Here is a 21,189-nt window from a genome sequence, read left to right on the forward strand (position 1 = left end):
AGTGCACTACATTTTGATCACATACGGGCCACCTGTTCATGCTCGATGACATCATTTAATGCCACAGAAACTGAAAGTGGTTAAACACGAATTTGCATCCATCCTCGCACAGGGGATCTGATGTCCATAAGTAACGGTTGAGCATTTCCCTTCTGTGTGGTACCGAAAAATAACAGTGGATAGCATCCTTGTGGAGACTACCAACAGCTAGAAGCAAGAATGATTCCAGACTGGTCTTCTTTGCCACACATCAAGGATTTCACATCCAGTGCATATTCTCTACATAGGATCTCATTAGAGCTTTTTACCAGATACACTTAGCACCAGATGACATTCGCAAGACAGTTGTATGCACACCTTTCAGATTGTATGAGTTCACCCGCATGCCTTTCGGTCCATGTAGCACTGTTCAGATGTTCCAGAGATTTATGGATGCGACTTGGGTTATTGCTGTGTATGTGGACAGTGTTTTGGTCATCTCACACTCAGAAGCTGAGCTCCTGTCACATCTGTGACAACTCTTTACCACCTTTGTGAGCTTAGATTTATTATTAATCCATCCAATTTATCTTTGCGGGTGCAGTTGTTCAGTTTCTTGGCTTTACCATTAATGCTAAAGGAATTCAGCCATCAAAAGAGAAGATAGATGCAATACTTGATTTTTGACAACCTACGACAATCAGAGGAACTACGATGCTTCCTCAGTGTCACAAACTTTGGTCGCCATTTCGTTCGTAACCACGCCCTACTGACTGTGGCACTGAACAAATTCATACAAAGCAAACCGTTACCGAAGAATAAACTTTACTGTAATATAGAAGAGGAAATGGCATTTTTCTGATTTGAAGACTGCCATTACTGAAGCAGCACTCTCGGTGCACACAACACCACGGGCACAGCTTGTACTGATGGCTGACACCTCTGCCTCCACACTCTGTGCTGCATTACAACAGCACGTGGATGGATACTGGGAACCACTAGCCTTCTTCAGCAAAAAATTGTGACCTTTGCACCAAAATTGGTCGACGTATGACCATGAGCTGTATGTTGCCCTTGCTTTCATCAGAAAATTGGAGGGACAGAAGTTTGTTTTGGTAATGGATCACAAGTCACAAATATATGCTTTCTGACAGCATGTAGAGAACATTTTACCATGACAGCTGCAGCATCTTAACTTGATCAGTCAGTTTACTACCAGCATAATCAGTGTTGAAAATGAACTGAACATGCTGACACACACTCAAGCATAGAATCTATTTCTGAAGCAATTGACTTTGAAGTTCTCACAGTGGTACAACTATCGGATGATGAGTTATGTGATTTTTTGACACAACTGTCAAGCACGCAACTCCGGCACATCGTGCTGCCACTGTCAGCTGTTCAGCTATATTGTGACGTTGCCAATAACTGTCCGTGACCGTTCGTGATTGCCGAGTTCTGCCAAAAGGAATCGCCTCGCTGCATAATATGTCACACCCATGGTTAGAACAACGACAAACATGGGGAAGCAAGCATTCATCTGGCTGTTTATGGACAGGTATTGTAAGTAATTTATACGACAGTTCATGGCCTGTCAGTGCATTAAAATTAGCAGACATGTCAGTTCACACTGGGCAGCTTCGCCCCTCTGAATCTATGAATCTACAATTGGAACACATGCACGTAGATCCTATAGGATCTCTCCCCTCATAAGATGGATACGCTTACTTTCTCACAGATATAGACCAATATACATATTGGCCTGAACAGGGTGTATACGCCGTAGGACAATCGGGAAACTCTGGAAACATCCGCAAATTTTTTCAATCAGGAAAAATGCGGAAAATTTTTAGGACTCTGGAAATTTTTCACTGTTTTAATTTTCAGTGAAATTTTTGCAGGTATGACCTGTAAGAAATGATACTGTAATAAAGAATTTTGTTTTAACCCACTACTGCAGAATAATACTGTTGCAATAAAACTAAATGAGAATAACACTGAAAGAAAACTTCAGTCGCAAAGAAAATACCATTTACAACAACAAAATACAATGCACACACGAGAGTCTGCCAACAGCAAAATGTGTCAAAGACTGCACAATACTTCATAACATCAAACTGCTTTCAATGCGGCTTTCTCGTTGGCCTCGTTTCGATGAATATGACATCCCAACTGTTTACATTTCTAACAAGTCGTGGAAAAATATTGCGATTGATGGTTTCAGAAGTGTTAGTCTCAAAGTAAATTTTCTGTTATGCAAGATGAATTACTGTACTTGTGGGAATGTGCTATGAGGTTCTTAAATCGGGGAGCGTTAGACTGTTATTCAAAACTTAACATTGAGGACCAGACACTTAGAAAAAATTTCAGGCTCAAAAGACCAGCCATTCATGCCATTACTTAAAATTTTACTGGCACATTTATATTTGATATATCTTAGAGGATAACATGTGCTACAAACAGAGCTTATTTCAAGGTTAGTTTGTTTTAATTATTTTAGTTCTTTCATAGATTACAAATTATGGAATAATGATGGCAAAAGGTGTAATCATTCTTTAAAAAAAAAGTGCCAAGTGAGTTCTTGAGCAATTTCACAGATAACTGGCTTTTCTATGGAAAAGTAAGTGCTTGACGGAACATGTATTCTGTCATAACCAACGAAATATTCGGTGCACAGCAGTGAAATTTGTAATCGTTCTCGTGAGAAGTATTCAGCTGCTGAAATTTAAGCTGTGCTCTTGGGATCCCCTCTAATCACACCCTCAGAATAAACAGCAAAAATGTTTTGATGATCAATATTATATGTGAAAGCTTAGCTTTTCTTGTTGTTGTTTATATGTATGTATGTATGTATTTATATATTAAAAAAACACAGATGCTGCGGCTTACCAAATGAGAAGGTGCTGGTAGATAGACACAATAAAAAACACACAAACACACACACAAATTTCAAGCTTTCGCAACCCAAGGTTGCTTCATCAGGAAGGAGGGAAGGGGAGGGAAAGACAAAAGGATGTGGGTTTTAAGTGAGAGGGTAACGAGTCATTCCAGTCCCGGGAGTGGAAAGACTTACCTTAGGGGGAAAAAGGACAGGTGTACAGTTGCGCGCGCGCTCGCGCGCACCCACACACACACACACACACACACACACACACACACACACACACACACACACACACATCCATCCGCACATATACAGACACAGGCAGACATATTATTATATTCACATATTCATATTATTATATATCTAAAAACAAAATGTCTGCTTGTGTCTGTGTATGTGTGGATGGATATGTGTGTGTGTGTGTGTGTGTGTGTGTGTGTGTGTGTGTGTGTGTGCGCGAGTGTATACCTGTCCTTTTTTCCCCCTAAGGTAAGTCTTTCCGCTCCCGGGATTGGAATGACTCCGTACCCTCTCCCTTAAAACCCACATCCTTTCATCTTTCCCTCTCCTTCCCTCTTTCCTGACGAAGCAACCGGGGGTTGCGAAAGCTCGAATTTTGTGTATATGTTTGTGTTTGTTTGTGTGTCTATCGACCTGCCAGCGCTTTTGTTTGGTAAGTATCACATCTTTGTTTTTAGATATATTTTTCCCACGTGGATGTTCTGAACATCTGCTGTCATTAGCTGGTGAGATCGCACAACATGAACTATAATTGGCTGACAAAAGCACGTTGCAGTCTAGATTTCAGTGCTTCGGAAGCTTCCGTGCTATATTTGGTGGAATTTGTGTTTATAATTTTGGAATACAAAAATATGCAGTGTAAATGCTGCTGCACATCAAAGATCTTTACAAAATGTTTTTGCTGGGTTTTGTTTCCTAAAGTGCCGGGAAGTTTTGTGCCAATGTAAAACCTTCACTATTCAAAGCATTGATAAGTTTTACAACTCTAAGAGAAAATATATTGTCACTTAACATGGAAAAAAGTACTTTTCGCTCAACAAAAAGTGAATTTTCATTTGGGAAAAAGTGAATTTTCACTTTTCACCTGGGGAAAAAATGTATTTTCAGCTGAGAAAAAGTGCATTTATTCTAGGAATTCTTGGAAGAACGTGGGATTTTTTTTTCTTGTCTGAGTTTACACCTTGCTGAAATATTCCTGACAATCGATATAAGCACTGAAACTGTCATGACTGCATTCTTTCATGGGTGGATCACACATTTTGGCATAGCCCTGCAGATCAAAACTGACCAGGGGTGACAGTTTGAATCCTGTTTCTTCAAAGCTCTCTCTGTCTTACTTGGCACGAAGCAAATTGGGACTACAGCATACCATCCATCAGCAAACAGTTTAGTTGAGCATACGTGGTGCCAGCTCAAAGTGTCATTGTGATGCCATGACTCACAACAGGAGACACAGGTTTATCTATAATTTTCTTAGGTCTTCACGCATCCTCGAAAGATGATCTCACAGTAACTATTGCGAAGCTCGCGTGTGATCAACCTGTACACTGTCCTTGTGAGTTCTCGCCAGTGTACAAGATGAATACATTGACCCGTCAGAGTTTGTGAATAGCCTAAGCACACAGATACGTCTGCTACATCCAATGGTGCCAAGGGATCGGCTGAGCCGCTGCCTGTTCACGTTCTACGAGCTACGTGATTGTCACTAAATTTTTGTCCAACACTACGTGGTGCGCAACCCGCTGCAGCCACCCGATGATGGACCACACTGTGTAGTTAGCAGGCATGACAAAACATTCACCATTGATGTTATTGGCACACAGATGGTTACCAGTGTTGACAAACTTAACCCAGTTATTCGTGTAATGAGCACAGATCGTGACCCAAGTGCAGCCACCACAGACACAACAAGCACATCTGCCACCCGACCTTGCACTGCAGATCAGCCACAACAGTTGTCAAAACACACCACTACAAAACCAGAAGCAACCAGTACACAACATGTCATCACCTGATTGGCATGTTGCATCAAATTCAACAAGAAGAGGGACGGTAGTGAATTGTATGCAAGCTAATGTACAGTGTGTGTGTGTGTGTGTGTGTGTGTGTGTGTGTGTGTGTGCGTGTGCGTGCGTGTGCGTGTGCGTGTGTGCGCGCGCGCGCAAGTGAAGATTCCATGCAAGATCATCTGTGGCTCATTCTATGATCTGTTTTTACTCTTTGTTTTTCTCTGATATATTGTTTTGTTCGCTCTGTCACTTGAATGTCATTTTGTGATAGGTGTTATTTTAAATATAGTAAAGTGAGTTTTGCCAACCCGCAACATCGCATTTGGAGTGGAACAGGAAAGGGTATGACTAGCAGAGCTACAAGGTAATTTCTGCTGTGCACTTTGTGGTGGCTTGTGGAGTGTGTACATAGGTGTAAGTGTAGCTGTAGATCCAATTATAAATTTATACCCATCCTTGATACTGTCTCGCTCAAACAATACTGGATGCAGTTTCGTTTCTATCCTGGTGGATTCGAGTTTCTCATTTACTGCGACAAATACAGCATCTCCATTGCCAATTATCCTAGCCTATCAACATATACTTTGATTTACCCAAAAAACCTTAGTGCTGTTGATTTCGGGTTTTGGCTAGGTTTCTGACCCCAATATTATGCGAGTGCTACTGCTGTGTAGGCGGCCCTTGAAACTCTGGAACTTTGTTGTGCGTATAAAATGATTGGTTCTGGGCATAATCTAAATATGTTTAAGAATGCTGGAACTTCCCATACTGTACCATTACTGTGGCATCGGCCGCCTCCTGACAATGTTGGAAATCCACAAATGTTAGAGAACAGCCTCTTGTGGTATCCTTTTAACAGTTACATTTCATGTAGTAGGTGATACTGTTGTATTCACTACACTTTTTATGATATGTAAATAGGTTTTCGTCACAGCCTTCGACAGAAAAGGAAATAGAAACACACACACACACACACACTTGTTCACACGAAACCTTACGCATAGATGATTGCCATCTCTAACAGCTCAAACCAGATACTTCATGTGGATTATTAATGACTCTATAATGCAAATAATTCATTAATAATAAGAGGTCAACACGGTATCTCTTGCAGGCACTGAAGGAGGGATGTTGGCTGCTTGCAGATAATGTGAACCTGTGTTCGCCAGCTGTTCTGGACCGATTAAATGCTTTGATGGAGCCTGGAGGAAAACTTGTAGTTGATGAACTTGGTGTGAATGCTGATGGAAGGGTTGTTTCCATTGAACCGCATTCAAAATTTCGTCTTATTATGACAATGGATCCACATCATGGAGAAATTTCAAGGTATACTGAATTTCATTTTATTTTTGTTTCAGTTTGATGTTGGTTTGTCATGTAGTATTTTGATTTGCTTGTATCCTTTATGTGTTTCATATTTGTCTTATAATGTAAGACCTACAAAGGCCAAGTGGTCTGTTGTGACTGACAATTCACAATTTTTCACAAACACAACTTTTATTGATGTAAGTTCACAAGGTCGATGACTGAACATAAAAACGAAGGGTAAATATAATGATGCCAGTAAGTCTCCTAATTAAGGCAAACAAAAGTTCACAAAGGTTCATGGTTACACACACACACACACACACACACACACACACACACACACACTAGTAACAGTTCAATTCAGAGACGAAGACGTAATCTTCTATGGTTGCAGTACACAAGGCCAGCATCCGACGTGAACTGAACTTTGGGGCTGGTCCTAGCCCCTATATAACTGTCTCCAGCCAATCAGGTTTTGGCATAGTGATACTTCCTGCAGGCAGTGGCTTAAGATCCCCCTACAGGAAGTAGTGCTCGGAATGTCTGTTTCCATTATCTTGTACGTAAATATCTGGTATTTACCATGGTACTTTTGGTACGCCTACTATCATTTAACCTAGCACACACCTCTCAGTGATGTGGAGATTCGCCAGAATCAAAATGTTGTTCAGATTCCACGTTACACTATAGTTCTCCTTTCCCCAGTTGCACAACTGGCTAGTGATGTGCAAGTTGTCTAAGCAATGTCCAGTTGTTCTAGACCAATTGCGAAGCGAAAAACTTTTTGAATCCAGAATTTCTGGTTTTCAATTTTTTATGCAAAAAGTAAAACATTTTTTGAAAAACTGCTTCAGCATGGAATGCAGCTTCACTTTGTTTACATAAAGTAAGTGTTTCAACAGCAGAGCAGATGACTGAGCTTTCAGCGTTGTGTGAATGAAAAGTAGATGCGAATGTGATTCTTTGTGTAGTAGGACATCAAAGTTTGCCATAAAAAATATGACAAAGGATTGCAGCAATGAATCTCAACACTGAATGAGCATGTACTAAGCTTTACAATGGGAGTGCCATGATTGGCTTCATATTTGCATCAGACTTCTTTTGTGGGCTTCAGATAGGATCCATTCAGCCAGCCTCTAATAGATGATATTCTACAAACTGAAATATATATCCAATCACACACACATTTACATCCATGATTTGCATAGAATATTTACATTGGTAATAAACAGATTGATTATATCATTATGTGTTCCCATAATTGCCAGGAAGTGTCACTCAGACATTCATGCCTCCTGAGAACTTTCCTGGAGTGCTCTGCTTAAATTGTTTAAGCATATCAAAGTGATTATATTCAGTTAACTAATGTTGTTCTCTGCATTTCCTACATAGCTCTACGCAGTGTCTTCTAAAGAAAATTACTACTACGCCAGACAGGTCATGCAGCTATAGATACTTTGTGCTGCCTTTGCGAAGCTGAGGTGGACTGCTAGATATTTTATAAATAACTGATCCTAATTGATTTCATCAGCGACTTTAAATAAACAACACACAATTAAATTGAAAATGTTAACTAATCTTTCATTCATGTCTACCATTTGTGTCATCTTTTTACCAGGCTGTTTGGCTGTTGATTGCTTACAGTTTGCTCAGAAATGTTGATGAACTACAGGAAATATTAGTGATATCAGTTAGCTAATCCCTATGTTTCTTGATTTTTGTTTAATGTCCTAAAAGGATTCTCTTACATTGAATTTTATTTATTTATTTATTTGCTTTTAGGGCAATGAGAAACCGTGGTGTGGAAATATTTATACAAACAGAAGAGGATTTTAGGAACTTAGATGAATTGTCAATTCTTTTTAGATGTGGAATAAAAAATTATCACCACCAAAGTGCATTATTGGATGTTCATCATGCTGTGTGTAGCATGCTTGGAGGTAAAGTACAGCCATTATAATATTAATATTGCTACTTCTGATACATTTATATATTTTGTGAGGGTTATAATTATATTATTGGATATTTTATTGAAATGTGTTTGCAATACATTATGATGTAATGTTGGGATCTCGGAGGTTTGAATTCTTTTCATCCTCGTGCCTATTACAATTAACTTCACTAATATCCAGAAGTAACAGTATTAAATTTTAACAAATTGTTTATACCAGAGTACCTTGATTCAGATCAGTGTCGGCTAGAATATGTAATTGTTGGTAAAACTGCCATCTTGAATTGTATGTTCCTGATTTCATGCTACCTTCCGAAATAATTTTCTCCATTACACACATATTCACATGTAATTACTGTATATCATTTATGGCTGAAGGACATTTGCAGGCCCAAATTCATAGAACATTGTGACATAATTTTCTCTCTTCTTACATAGTTTATGAAAAGAATCGCACAGTGTATTGATCGGTAAAGCTGAAGGCCTCCCTAGGATACACTGAAAAATATTTTACATGTGGGAAGAAGTATTTGAGAACTGGAGCTTGTTGTTGAAATGGATGGTGGATTAGTAGGGGGTTTGTAGGAATTTAACATGTAGTAATTGTATGTGGTAGCATGTAAAGAAAAAAAAACTGTACAAGTTAAATGCATAGCAATGGAGTACTAATGAATTAAGTTTAGAAATATCTCATTGTGCATTGGGGTAGGGAATGTTGAATCCCCACTTGTTGGACAGTTATATAACCATTGTCCATAAATCTGTTCTGGCAACTGGAAATTGGACCTGCATTCGTACTCATAAAACCATGAATATATATTCATCTCTAACAAGTGAAAGGCTCACAGTAAATGTACTGGCTTGGCCTCATAGATGATATACATGGTGCTTCCTTTAGTACACTAATTGATCATACTGAGGAGGTTTAGTTAGCTCACATTTAACAAGAATGATGAGTCTTCAGATAAGTCAAGGTTGTCATTAAATAACCATTTATCATTACCACAGTATTGCCAGTTTCATCAACAAAAATTTTTTCTTGAAAAATCCAGAATGGAATGATGACAACATTATGAAAAGGATAGATTGCTACTGACCATATAGGGAAGATGTTCAGTCACAGAGAGGCACAACAAAAAAGATTGCGATATGTGAGCTTTCGACCAAAAGGCCTTCTTCTGAGAGAGACAAAACACACACACACACACACACACACACACACACACACACGACCTCTGTCTCCGGCCACTGAGGCCAGACTGTTGGCAACTGTGCCTGGTAGTTGAAGCAGTCTGGGTGGTGCGGATAAGGTGGTGGCTGGCACAGGGAGTGGGAAGGATATCAGGGTAGTAGTGGGGGAAGGTAAAATGCTGCCTGTGAGAGCATATAGGGGCGTGGTAGGGCAAGGGTACGGCAGCTGGATGAAGTCAGGAGGTTAATCAGGGAGAGGGGAGGTTGGCAGGTGGGTGAGGTAGGGGAGGGAAAGAGAGGAGGGGGGGAAAACCCACTGTGGGTGAGTTGGTGGAATAGATGACTGTTAAGTGTGGGAGTGGGAATAAGGAAGGGTATAGTTGTATAGTTGAGTGAGAACAGGGACTAACAAAGGTTGAGGTCCCAGGGGGTTTCAGGAATGTAGGATATGTTGCAGGGAAAATTCCCACCTGTTCAGTTCCAAAAAGCTGGTGTTATTAGGAAGGATCCAGATGGCATAGGCTGCAAAGCAGTCACTGAAGTGAAGGACATTGTGTTGAGCAGCATGCTCAGCAACTGGGTGGTCCAGCCGTCTCTTGGTGACACATTTTTTCGGTGGCTATTCATGCGGACAGACAGATTGTTGATTTTCATGCCCACAGCCCCACCTTTTATGGGATAGATGATGCTTGTGAACTGACAGGACTAGGTGGAGGGGGGGGGGAGATGTATGGGGCAGGTCTTGCATCTAGATCTATTACATATTGTGGGGATATGAGCCGCATGGCAAGGGGTTGGGAGGAGGGATAGAGTAGGGATGGACAAGGATATTGCATAGATTAAGTGGGAGGGGTAGTGGGTAAGATATTCCACATTTCACTGCACAAGAAGAGGTAGTTGAAACTGTGGCGGAGAATGGAGAATGTGATTCAGTTGCTCCAGTCCTCGGTGACAAAGGAATGTGTCAAAGTATCAATAAATGATCTTGGAGGGTGTATAGCGTGAGCAAAATAGTGCAATACTTTTTCCCCCCAATTTTTCTTTTAAGGATAAAACACACCCCGAAAGGTAATTTGGCATTTTAGTTTTATAAGGAATGCCTTTTAAACAGGGGCACATAAAAAATGTTTTTCATATAAAAATTCCTATGTAATTAATGTTCTTGAAAACTGTTTAATCAACTTTTGTAATAATTTGAAATTTTAAAAAATACCACTCCACCATTTATTTGTTTTGAAAACTGAAAACTTTGGTTACAACTCAAATTAAAGAAGCTTTCAAGGAACTTTCGTCCCTGGGTAATAAAGCTTGTTTCTGAAATAACATTTTTGGAAAATAAACTATATACAGTGTGCTGTCAGAGTATTTTCAACATGGCTAATTCATTACAATTCTAATTATTTATTTTACTTGTATTTGTTGTTTGGTTTAAATTGTTATTTTATGTTTTACATTGTTTTTTCCTTTTTCACAGAACATACAGGATGGGCAAAACAATATAAAATAAAATTCAACACAGTTTCAAATTGTCACAGGTGATCCTCTAAACAACCCTATTTGAGTCAGGCATATTTCAGTAGATTGGTAAAGCCTTTGCAAAGAGCATTGATTATGTACTTGTGACTGCAACTTCATTGTATTGTTTCTGAAGTGGAGATCGACGTCATAATCATTCAGTAGAACTAGATCTGAAAATCTTCTCAAAAGGTTCTTCCAACATTGAAAGCCGTATACATTCCATGGCTCTACCTGTGCCATCATCAAGCATATTGGGGTCACCAGAGGGACAATATTCAAAACTAGGAGGAGGAGGGGGGGGGGGGCAGGAAATTTGGACCAAGAGTCCTTGTGACAGTATAATACTTGATAAATTTTTAACGCTTTCTTGACCCTATTTAACCATAGTATTCCCATAAATAAAATAAAAATAACATACAGCAGCCACAAATCCAGATCTCAAAACAGACAAAATATGTGGTACACGAAACAGCTGACAGATCTAAAAAAAAACAAGTTTTGTTACTGTACAACATATACAGTAGTATGAAGTCAGACTATACCAAATCAGCCTATGTGGAATGCACGAATGAATACAAAAAAGCCATCCTGCAAGCCAAGAAAACCTACAATGCCAACAGCATACATAATTCCACCAATAAATGCAAAACTGCTTGGAAAATAATTAACAGTGGTGCCACAGATACTAAAAAAGACAAAATTAATATCCCACCTCAAACACTCAATGAGTTTTTTTTTATTAATTCAGTGAAAGAAATAGGAGATACAATTATCAAACCAGACATTAGTGCATCAGAGTTACTGTCTAAAAATTGGGGTAGACAGTCACTAAACACAAGCATGCCTAGATTTGTACAAGGGGTCATAAAATAACTGAAACCATCTGATAACTTAGATATATATGACATATAATGCAACCTGCTGAATAAAGTGTGTGATTGCATTCTGTACCCTTTAACCCATTGCATAAACAGTGCTTACTTGAGGGAAATTTTCCTGATGAATTAAAACTTTCTAGGATCGTCTCAGTACACAAAAAGGGAGATAAAGACTCTCCATCTAGTTACAGGCCTATTTCAATAGTACCCGCATTCTCCAAGGTAATAAAATGTATCATGTACCAACAATTATCATGTCACTTTGAGAACCTAGGAATAATTAATGTTACACAATATGGGTTTAGGAAGAATCTGGCGACCATTGATGCGATCGACACAGTAGTCAGTTACATCCTCAAAGTTTTTGAGGACAAAGGCTTTGCTCAGGTCTCTTTCTGTGACCTAAGCAAGGCCTTTGACTGTGTTGAGCACACACCGCTACTAGAGAAACTAAAATCTTATGGCATCAAAGGAAACAGTCTCAGACTATTAAAAGCTTATCTGAGTAACTGTAAACAGGTAGTTTGCGTTTGGTAAGGAAATGTCAAACATAGAAAATGTTAAAGTAGGTGTGCCTCAGGGATCTGTACTGGGCCCCTTCCTGTTTCTGATAATGATCAATGACATCCCCTCCTTTATTAGATACACCACTGTATTGTGCACAGATGATATGACTTTTATACATAGCAGTAACAATCTTAAAACCTGTGCTGAAAATACACTCACTCACGCAGCATATTGGTTCAGAGCAAATGATTTCTTGCTAAATGAAAATAAAACTCACCAGATAATCTTCACTCTAAGAGACAAGCCACTATCTGATTACCCTAGTTCTGTTAAATTCCTGGGAGTTTTTTTAGACGAAAAGTTATTGTGGGGCCAACATGTAAACTATATTAGTAGTAAGCTATCTAGAGTAATTTATTTATTAAGACAACTCAGAAATTGTCTACCTGAAACATATGTCAGATCATCTTATTTTGCATTTTTCCAAAGTATAATAGCCTATGGCATTATCTTATGGGGTAATTGTAGTCATATACATGACGTCCTATTATTGCTGAAGAAAGCCATTAGGATAATTACAAATTCTTCACATAAGGCTCACTGCAAACCCTTATTTCCTGAACAAAAAATTATGACAGTAATAAACCTATATATATACACTGTCTTAATCAATATGAAGAAGAACCTACAACATGTGAAACTTGGAGAAAATGTACATTGTTACAATACAAGAAGCATCAAACACATATACAGGCCTTACCACAGATTATAAAATCAATAAATAGCTATGAAGTCACAGGGCATAAACTAATTTAATAAGCTGCCACATGCTATACAGGATCTTCCTGAACATACATTCAAAGAGAGACTGCAAGAATAGTTAATTGCCCACCCGTTCTATGACATCAATGAATTCTTCAACTGTAAAATGCAGTAATCCAATAGATGACCCACTGTACATTTATTGTAATATAAGCTAAAATATTTCAGTAGTCAATACATTATCACACTGTATTGTAAATTGTATCTTCATTTGACGTAGTCAATTGCTGTAATGACCTAAAGACAATAAAATATTATTATTATTATCTGGTAAGCAAACATGTGACCGTGTTGAAAGATGTTTTGTTTTCCAGTGAGGTCAGTGTGAAAGAACCCTTTAGAGCATCAATTAATAAAATATGTGTATATGGAGTGGTAAAAAAAGAATGTAAAACATAAAATAACAATTTAAAACATACAACAAGTGTAATATAAGAATGTTGGAAATACTCTGACAGCAAATTGTGTGCAGCTTATTTTCTAAAAATAGCATTTCAGAAGCTTTATTACCAGCGATGAATGTGGCTTGAAAGCTTTTTAAATTTATGTTGTAAAACTCAGTGTGGCCTCAGCTGGCAGAGGCTTTGGTCGGTGTTTGTGTTTGTGTGTGTGTGTGTGTGTGTGTGTGTGTGTGTGTGTGTGATCTATTTTTGACAAAATCCTTGTTGGTGGAACGTTTATTTTGCGACAGTCTTTGTGTTGTTCCTCTCTGCGACTCAGCATCTTCGTTATATGGTTAGTAGCAACTATCCTACTCATAATACAGGGTGTTCCAAAAAGAATGACCCAATTTTAATTTGTAATAATATTTAGACAAATCTCACTAGGTAATCGGCAGGGTCTAGAGTTTCAGAAAAAATCCGCTAGATGTTGCTATGAGTGCTGACCTGGAGCGTGCAGCCAGTCTCATGCAATATGGCGTCAACGTAACAGCAGGCATATTGTGTTATTGAATTTAGTCATACTCAATCAGTGATCGCAGTTCAGTAGGTGTTTCATATTCAATTTCCTGCTAAACCACCGTCACCAAAGAACATTCGGCAGTGGTATAAACAGTTTGAAGAAACAGAGTGCCTATGTAAAGGCAAAAGTCCTGGCCGGCCACGCATTCCTGAAAAAATTTTGGAACAAATCTGCCGAGCATTTGAGTGGATGTCATCCATGCAACCAATGGAGGACATATTGAACATTTATGATAGGTTTTTATAAACTTCTGCCTTTTATGAGTAATTTAGTATGCAATTTGTTGGTGTTAAGCCCTTCTTCCTAATAAATAATTCTATTTAAAATTGGGTCATTTTTTTGGGACACCCTATATTGTTACATTCCATCCTGGATTTTTCAAGAATATTAATTACATATGAACTTTTGTACAAAAAACATTTTTATATATCATTGTTTCAAAGATATTTCCTCCAAACCTAAAATGCCACATTACATTTCAGGGTATTTTTTACCCCTTTAAGACTGAAATTGGGCACAAACAAAAAATAGGTATTGCACTATTTTGCCCACCTACACACCTGCCTAGTTTCATCAAGATCATTTATTAACACATTGGAATGTTCCCTCATGAGTCATGAGCGGACTACTGCTTTGTGGCTCTATGGTGGGGCTCTGGGAGGTGATGAATGACTGGAGGGGTAAGGCACAGGAGGTGTGCGTGTGCGTGCGTGCTTTGTGTGTGTGTGTGTGTGTGTGTGTGTGTGTGTGTGTGTGTGTGTGTGTGTACAACATTGGGACAGTAATTTCTTTCTGTGAAGGCCTCAGTGAGACCCTTGGTATATTGGGAGAGGGACTGATTGTTACTACAGATGCAACGACCTTGGGTGGCTAGGTTCTATGGAAAGGACGTCTTGGAGTGGAATGGGTGGCAGCTTTTTAAATGGAGGTGTTGCTGGTGGTTGGTAGGTTTGTTATTGACAGAGGTACTGATGTACCCATCTTTGATGTGGTCAGCATAGAGGAAGTTGTGTTGAGAAGTGCCACATGAAGCGAATGGCAGAGAAGGTGTTGGGTTTCTGGAGAAATGTGTATAGGATGTCCTCATCCTTGGGCCAGATCATGAAGGTGTCAGTGGTGAATCTGAACCAGGTGAACAGTTTGGGGTTTTGGGAGGTTAGGGAGAATTCCTCTGGAAGGCCCATGAATAGGTTGGCTTGGGATGGTGACAAGCAGGTGCCCATTGCTGTATTACAGCTTTGCTTGTAGGTGATGCCATCATAGGTGAATTAGTTGCGGGTGAGTATATAATTGGTCGTGGCGATTAAGGAGGAGGATTTAGGTTTCTATTGAGTTGGACATTGGGAAATGTAGTATTCAGGAAGAGCAAGGCCATAGGCATTAGGGATATTTGTGTAAAGCTCGCCATGTGGTAAAGGAATAAGAACTGTGGAGAGTTGCTTGAGGAAATGATTGGTTTCTATACACAGGAGGGTAGGTTCAGATAGTAAGCAGATTTCCTCTCAGTGGGGTCACATTAACTGGTCCTAAATGGGGTATCCTGGGTGGCTGGGTTTGTGGTCTTCAGGAAGAGTATAGAAGTGAGGAGTGTGGGGAATGATGGGGTGAGGATGAGAGAGAGAAAGAGATATATATAGAGAGATGGGGGAGGTTTGGGGGGGGGGGCTATGGATTTGAGGAGAGACTAGAGATCCTGTTGGATTTATGGATTGGTATTACTGTTGCAGGAGTGTATACGATGATGAATCTGACAGAGAGCTGGTGGAGCCTTTCCGCCAGGTAATCCCTGTTGTTAAAAACCACAATGGTGGATCCTTTGTTGACAGGTAGGAGTGTAAGATTGGGATCAATTTTTAGATGGTGGATTGCAGTTCTTTCTGCATACATAAGGTTAGCTTCCATGTTGAGGGATTTGGGGAATTATGGTGAGGCAAGGTTTGCGGTTAAGAAATTCTGTAATGTTAACATGGATTGATTTGGCGGCAGTGGGGGTGGATGGAGGAGTAAACTGAGTCAGGCAGGGTTCAACATTGGTTTTGGGTTGAGTCTGATTGGTAGGGTTGGTGCAACCACTGTGCTGTGTTCTATGTGGGCATGACCACCAACAAGCTGTATGCCCACATGAATGGCCACCGACAAACTGTGGGCAAGAGGCAGCTGGACCACCCAGTTGCTGAGCATGTTGCCCACCACAGCATTCTTTGGTTCAGTGATTGCTTTACATCATGAGCCATCTGGGTCCTCCCTACCAACACCATCTTCTCTGAATTGTGTGGATGAGAACTCTCACTGCAATATATCCTTCATTTCCATAATCCCTCCGACGTCAACACGTTGACCTTTGTCAGTCCTTGTTGTCACCCACAATCCCCTTCCCTGCTACCACTTATGCACTAGACAGCTTTCTGTTCTCACCAATGCACCCAGTAGTCTTTTTTTCCCTTATCTCCTTTTCTGTCCCCCCACCCCCCACCTAACATACCGACTGCACCTAGCTGCTCTACCCTGTTCCCACCACCGCCCAGCACACTCTTGCAAGCAGCATTACACACTTCTTATCTCCACCACTCATAGATTTCTTCTCCCATCAGACAAAGGTGCTCACAGTCCAACTTCTTTGGCCAGAGACGGTAGTCTTGTGAGTGAGTGAGTGAGTGAGTGAGTGAGTGAGTGTGTGTGTGTGTGTGTGTGTGTGTGTTTTGTGAGAAGGCATTTTGGCCAAAAGCTCGCATGTGTAGTAGTCTTTCATTGTACTTGTCTGTGACTCAATATGTCCTCTGGTGAGCAGCAATATATCCTTTTCTTAATATTGTCAAAATTAGTTCTTGAGCAGTTATTAAACCATTTGAAAAATTCTCCTATTATTGCTCTCAAAAAAGCCGAATATGCTCCTCTGTGAAAGACTGTGACAGAAAAGTGTGGAACCAGCTCTCACAGTCCTCATTCCGCCTTTCTCACCAAAAGGTTTGGTGTGTGAACGTATTCACACACTAATAACACAGAACATTCTTAATAGTTTTACCCATTCTCTCTCTGTAATGAATCATTCATACCCATCTAGTCCCTCTCACTGCCACTGTCTGTGTATATCTCTTCTCCACTGCCTCCTTCTCCCATTAGTGCTCTCTCTCTCTCTCTCTCTCTCTCTCTCTCTCTCTCTCTGTCCATTTGTCTGTCTGTCTGTCTGCCTGTGTGTCCCACTCTCACTGTCTCATATATGTCTCTCGCTCTTCCTTATCACTGCTAGCTTCTCTGCCACTTTCACTGTCTCTCTCTCTGTACCACTCCAGTTGTCTTTGTCCCGTTCTTTTTCTTTCTCACAGCCACTGTCTCTTCCTTTATCACTTGCTGTCAGGTGTCCTGGTCTTCACCCACCATTATCTCCTCTCAACACCTGGAATTGGGGATGCTTTGCTTAGGCTTTTGATCCCTAGACCAGGAAACTTAAACATGTGGGTATTAGAGGTGGGGAGAAAGTGGGCAATTTTTTTGTGTTAGAGCTTGCCAGTCTCGGTGGGTTGGGCCCCTCGAGCTTATGTAAGGTCTCTGTTCACCTCTCGTTTTCATTTCCACTGTCTTGTCTCTCTCTTTACTCCCAGTGCTACAATATCCATCCATCTCTCTCTCCCTCTCTCTCTCTCTCTCTCTCTCTCTCTCTCTCTCTCTCTCCCCCTCTCTCTCTCTCTCTCTCTCTCTCTCTCTCTCTCTCTCTCTTTCTCTTTTACTGCCACTTTCTCTCCCCCACTATCAGTGTCTCCTCAGTCTTTCTCTCCAACTGGCACTGCCCCCTCTCTTCCACTGTCACTGTGTCTCTGCTACTGTCTATCAGCATAAAAAAGCGTGAATATGGTTGCTTGCTGATATTTTTGATGAGAAAGGTGGAATGAGGATTGAGGCGGCTGATTCTCCACTTTTCTGTCAGAGTCTCTTAAAGAGGAACATACTCACCATTTTTGTGCTCTGACAGGCTCTATTTTCCACCGGTTCCCTTCTTTTTCCCTGTTACAACAGGGTGTGCTGTTTATATACACTGAAGTGCCATAGAAATTGGTATAGGCATGCGTATTCAAATATAGAGACACATAAACAGGCAGAATACAGTGCTGCTGTTGCCAACACCTATACAAGAAAAGTGTCCAGTGCACTTGTTAGATCTGTTACTGCTGCTACGATGGCAGGTTATCAAGATTTAAAGTGAGTTTGAACTTGGTGTTATAGTCAGTGCACGAGCGATGGGACGCAGCAGCTCCGAGGTAGTGATGAAGTGGGGATTGTCCCATACAACCATTTCGTGAGTGTACTGTGAATATTGGGAATCCAGTAAAAACATCAAATCTCTGACATCGCTGTGGCTGGAAAAAGATCCTGCAAGATCTGGCCCGATGATGACTGAGAGAATTGTTCGATGTGACAGAAGTGCAACCATTCCACAAACTGCTGTAGACTTCAGTGCTGGGCCATCAACTAGTGTCAGTGTGTAAACCAATCAGTGAAACAAAATAGATATGGGCTTTCGGAGCTGAAGGCCCACGCGAGTACCCTTGATGAGTGCATGACACACAGCTTTACACCTCGCCTGGGCCAGTCAACACCGACATTGGACTGTTGATGACTGGAAACGTGTTGCCCGGTCGGTTGTGTTTCGTTTCATGTTGTATCAAGCGAATGGACGTGTACGGGTATGGAGACAGCCTCGTGAACCCGTGGACCCTGCATGTCAGCAAAGGACTGTTCAAGCTGGTGGAGGCTCTGTAATGATGTGGGGTGTGTGCATATGGGATCCCTAATACGTCTAGATACAACTCTGACAGGTGACGTATACATAAGCATCCTGTCTGATCACCTGCATCCATTCATGTCCATTGTGTATTCCAACGGACTTGGTCAGTTCCTGCAGGACAATGTCATACCCCACATATCCAGAATTGCTACAGAGTGGCTCCAGGAACACTCTTCTGACTTTAAACAGTTCTTTCCAGACCCGAACAATATTTAGCATATCAGGGACACGCTGCAACATGCTGTTCAGAAGAGATCTCCACCCCCTTGTACTCTTATGGATTTATGGGCAGCCCTGCAGGATTCATGGAGTCAATTCCGTCCAGCACTGCTTCAGACATCAGTCCAATCCACACCACGCCGTGTTGCGGCACTTCTGTGTGCTCGCAGGGGCCCTACACAATATAGGCAGGAGTACCAGTTTCTTTGGCTCTTCAGTGTATTTAAGTAAAACAAATTCTGTAGGTAAGTAAAATTCATATACATCTACATGGATACTCTGCAAATCAAATTTAAGTGCCTGGCAGAGGGTTCACGAACCACCTTCACAATTCTCTATTATTCCAATCTCGTATAGCACGCGGAAAGAACGAACACCCGTATCCTTCCATACTAGCTCTGATTTCCCTTATATTATCGTGGTGATCGTTTCTCCCTATGTAGGTCGGCGTCAACATAATAGTTTCACATTCGGAGGAGAAAGTTGGTGATTGGAATTTCGTGAGAAGATTCCGTCGCAACGATAAACGCCTGTGTTGTAATGAAGTCCACCCCAAATCCTGTATCATTTCAGCGACACACTCTCCTCTATTTCGCGATAATACAAAACGTGCTGCCCTTCTTTGAACTTCTCGATGTACTCCGTCAGTCCCATCTGGTAAGGATCCCACCCGCGCAGCAGCATTCTAAAAGAGGGACGAGAGTAGAGTAGGCAGTTTCCTTAGTAAATCTGTTACATTTTCTAAGTGTCCTGCCAATAAAATGCAGTCTTTGGTTAGCATTGCCTACAACATTTTCTATGTGTTCCTTCCAATTTAAGTTGTGCCTAACTGAAATTCTTCGGTATTTAGTTGAATTTACGGGCTTTAGATTTGACTGATTTATCGTGTACCCGAAGTTTAATGGATTGCTTTTAGCACTCGTGTGGATGACCTCACACTTCTCGTTATTTAGGGTCACTTGCCAATTTTCACACCATTCCGATATCTTTTCTAAATCGTTTTGCAATTCGTTTTGATCTTTTGATAAGTTTATTAGTCGACAAATGACAGCGTCATCTGCAAACAACCTAAGACGGCTGCTCAGATTGTCTCCCAAATTGTTTATATAGACAAGGAACAACAAAGGGCCTATAATTCTACCTTGGGGAATGCCAGAAATCACTTCTGTTTTACTCGATGACTTTCCGTCATTACTACGAACTGTGACCTCTGTGACAGGAAATCACAAATCCAGTCACATTACTGAGACGGTATTCGATGAACACGCAATTTCACTACAAGCCACTTGTGTGGTAGAGTGTCAAAAGCCTCCATCCAGAAATATGGAATCGATCTGAAATCGCTTGTCAATAGCACTCAACACTTCATGCTAATAAAGAGCTAGTTGTGTTTCACAAGAACGATGTTTTCTAAACCCATGTTGACCGTGTGTCAATAGACCGTTTTCTTCAAGGTAATTCATAATTTTTGAACACAATATATGTTCCAAAATCCTGCTTCATATTAACGTTAACGATATGAGCCTGTGATTTAGTGGATTACTCCTATCAGTTTATTTATATCCTTCAGCACATTTACATACTTCGACATACGAGGTGCATTCAAGTTCTAAGGCCTCCGATTTTTATTCTCGGGACTGGAAAGATATAGAAACATGCGCATTATTTTAAAATGAGGCCGCGTTCATTGTCAATACGTCCCAGAGATGGCAGCACCGTACGGCAGATGGAATTTTACCACGAGCGGCGAGAATGAGAACTGTTTTAAATACTTAAAATGGCGACGTTTTCCTTACTTGAACAGCATGCAATCATTCGTTTTCTGAATTTGCGTGGTGTGAAACCAATTGAAATTCATCGACAGTTGAAGGAGACGTGTGGTGATGGAGTTATGGATGTGTCGGAAGTGCGTTCGTGGGTGCGACAGTTTAATGAAGGCAGAACATCATGTGACAACAAACCGAAACAACCTCGGGCTCGCACAAGCTGGTCTGACGACATGATCGAGAAAGTGGAGAGAATTGTTTTGGGGGATCGCCGAATGACTGTTGAACAGATCGCCTCCAGAGTTGGCATTTCTGTGGGTTCTGTGCACACAATCCGGCATGACGACCTGAAAATGCGAAAAGTGTCATCCAGGTGGGTGCCACGAATGCTGA

The 21,189-nt window shown here is 40.7% G+C and overlaps 1 protein-coding gene across 1 annotated transcript in view; it reads left to right on the forward strand.

Moving 5' to 3' along the window:
- Positions 1-21,189, forward strand: part of LOC126203510 (midasin-like) — a 311,918-nt gene that overhangs the window by 252,081 nt on the left and 38,648 nt on the right. Inside the window, exons 37-38 of the mRNA XM_049937836.1 lie at positions 6,008-6,219; positions 7,984-8,141. Of these exons, the coding sequence (XP_049793793.1) occupies positions 6,008-6,219; positions 7,984-8,141 (370 nt within the window). The remainder of the gene's footprint in view (positions 1-6,007; positions 6,220-7,983; positions 8,142-21,189) is intronic.

The sequence above is a fragment of the Schistocerca nitens genome, chromosome 9, assembly GCF_023898315.1.
Source record: "Schistocerca nitens isolate TAMUIC-IGC-003100 chromosome 9, iqSchNite1.1, whole genome shotgun sequence".
In the NCBI taxonomy this organism is placed as follows: Eukaryota; Metazoa; Arthropoda; class Insecta; order Orthoptera; family Acrididae; genus Schistocerca; species Schistocerca nitens.